Raw genomic sequence first — 1,840 nt, 5'->3', positions numbered from 1 at the left:
GGCACGAGAGGGAAAACAAAGATGAATCCCTCTCCTGCTGCGGGGCTGGGAGGGAAAACATGGAGTATCCACAACAGCCTTCCCAGATCCCGGCTCCCGGGATGCGCCGCGGCCTTTGAAGAGCCGCCAACGTCTTTAGTGCTGCTTCTCTTGCCCAAAATAACACGTTTTCCCACTTAAAAGAAGCTCCCAAACGGGATAACGGGGGCTTGGAAAGGTGGGAATGGCCGCGGCGGTGGCTCCTTTTCCTCATGGAGAGGCTGGAAGGATCCCGCTTTGTGTTCGCATTCCTGGCTGGATTTGGGCTTGGAAAAGAGGCACTTTTAAGCTGCAGGGGGTTGGGAAGGAGCCGCCTCCTGCCAGCTCCGGGTGGCTGCTCCGGGGCCTGACCCGGCCGTGCCCCGGCTCGGCTCCGGAGCCTTGGAATTCCATGTAATAAGGTTGTAATTGCTGGTTCTGGGCTGCTCTTGGCCCCCTCCGCTGGGCCCGCGGCATTCCAGACCTGCCCATGCGGAGTTTTCCCTGGAGACAGCGAGTATCCAGCAGTATTCCCAAGGGGAATAGCTGTGCATTCGATCCTCAAAATCCAACGCTGCTGCTTCCATGGGGCTCCAGCCCCGTTCCCGGCTGCTTCCAATTAGTTGGGGAGCATCAAACAAGCCTGGAAGTGGATCCAGGAAGGTTGGGATGTTACAGAAAAGCTCCAAGCTCAGGGAATCTCATCCCAAAGTGACCTTTTCCCTGGTTTTCCCGGATGCCCTGATGGAAAGATGTGGGGAAATCCATTGCTAAATCTGCCCCTAAATCCTCCTCTGGCGTCTTCCAGAGGGATTTCAACCCAATCCCATCCTCGTGCCGGCTCTGGAAGGCCGGATCTGGCTCTGCTCTTCCTGCCTGAGTGTATCCAGGCTGGGAATTGGGCTTTGGGGGTCCCTGGAGCCTCCCAGTTCCCCCCAAACCCCCTGGAAAACCAGTGTTAGTAACCCAGGAGCCCATTCCCTGGCCAGGAAGGTGCTTCCCAATCCATGGATGCTCAGACCTTTCCCTAAGGAAGCTCGTTCCGCAAGGAATGGGGCGGAACGTGCTCAGTTCCTGGTGCAGTTTCCCCAGGGCAGGTTTGGAGGAGCTGAGTGGATCCCGGAGGGAGTGGAGCCGGGATGTTCCCTTGGATTCCCAAAAATTGGAAGTTTCCCCTTTCTTCACCTTGGAAACAGCCTGGAATTCCTCCCAGCTGCTTTAGGAGATGGGGTTTGGGGTGGGAAATGCATCATTCCAATGAGGTTTTTCCCACTTGGATTGATCCTGGTGTGGCTTCGCTCCCGAACACCCACGAAATCCAGTGGGATGCGTGGCGGAGGCTTCCCCAGCCCCGATCTGGAGCTTCCACCCCCAACCCCTTTCCTTAGGGAATTCCGAACTGGATATTAATACCTTCCAAGTGCTTTTGGGGCTGAATGGGAGCAGCTTTCGGCTCTCAAAGCCCGGAGACGGGACCGGGGGGTGCCGGATGCTTCGGGATCTGCGGGAATGTCGCTCCATGCCGGGCTCTGCTCTGATTCTTCCCGGTTCTATCCCTAGTCTGTGGGAAGCGGTACAAGAACCGGCCGGGATTGAGCTACCACTACGCTCATTCCCACCTGGCTGAGGAGGAAGGTGACGACAAGGACGATTCCCAGCCCCCGACTCCCGTCTCCCAGCGATCCGAGGAGCAGAAATCCCCCCCCTTTCCCAAGGGAAAGCTGCCAAATCCCCGGTGCCAGTGCTGGGAGCGAGCGGCATCCCCATCCCAAAGCTTTGGCATCACCCCAAGCGCTTGGATGTTGCCGGAGGAGCTGCTCCA

At 57.8% G+C, this 1,840-nt stretch overlaps 1 protein-coding gene across 1 annotated transcript in view; it reads left to right on the top strand.

Moving 5' to 3' along the window:
• Window positions 1-1,753, top strand: part of DPF2 (D4, zinc and double PHD fingers family 2) — a gene marked incomplete at both ends in the record, with an annotated part of 4,471 nt that extends 2,718 nt beyond the window's left edge. Inside the window, one exon of the mRNA XM_010015217.1 lies at window positions 1,579-1,753. Coding sequence (XP_010013519.1) covers window positions 1,579-1,753 — 175 coding nt within the window. The remainder of the gene's footprint in view (window positions 1-1,578) is intronic.
• Between the last annotated feature and the right edge of the window lie 87 nt (window positions 1,754-1,840).

This window comes from Nestor notabilis, unplaced genomic scaffold (genome assembly GCF_000696875.1).
Source record: "Nestor notabilis isolate BGI_N333 unplaced genomic scaffold, ASM69687v1 scaffold17535, whole genome shotgun sequence".
NCBI lineage: Eukaryota > Metazoa > Chordata > Aves > Psittaciformes > Psittacidae > Nestor > Nestor notabilis.
Note: the sequence above shows the minus strand (reverse complement) of the source record. Positions and strands in the feature narration are given on the sequence as shown.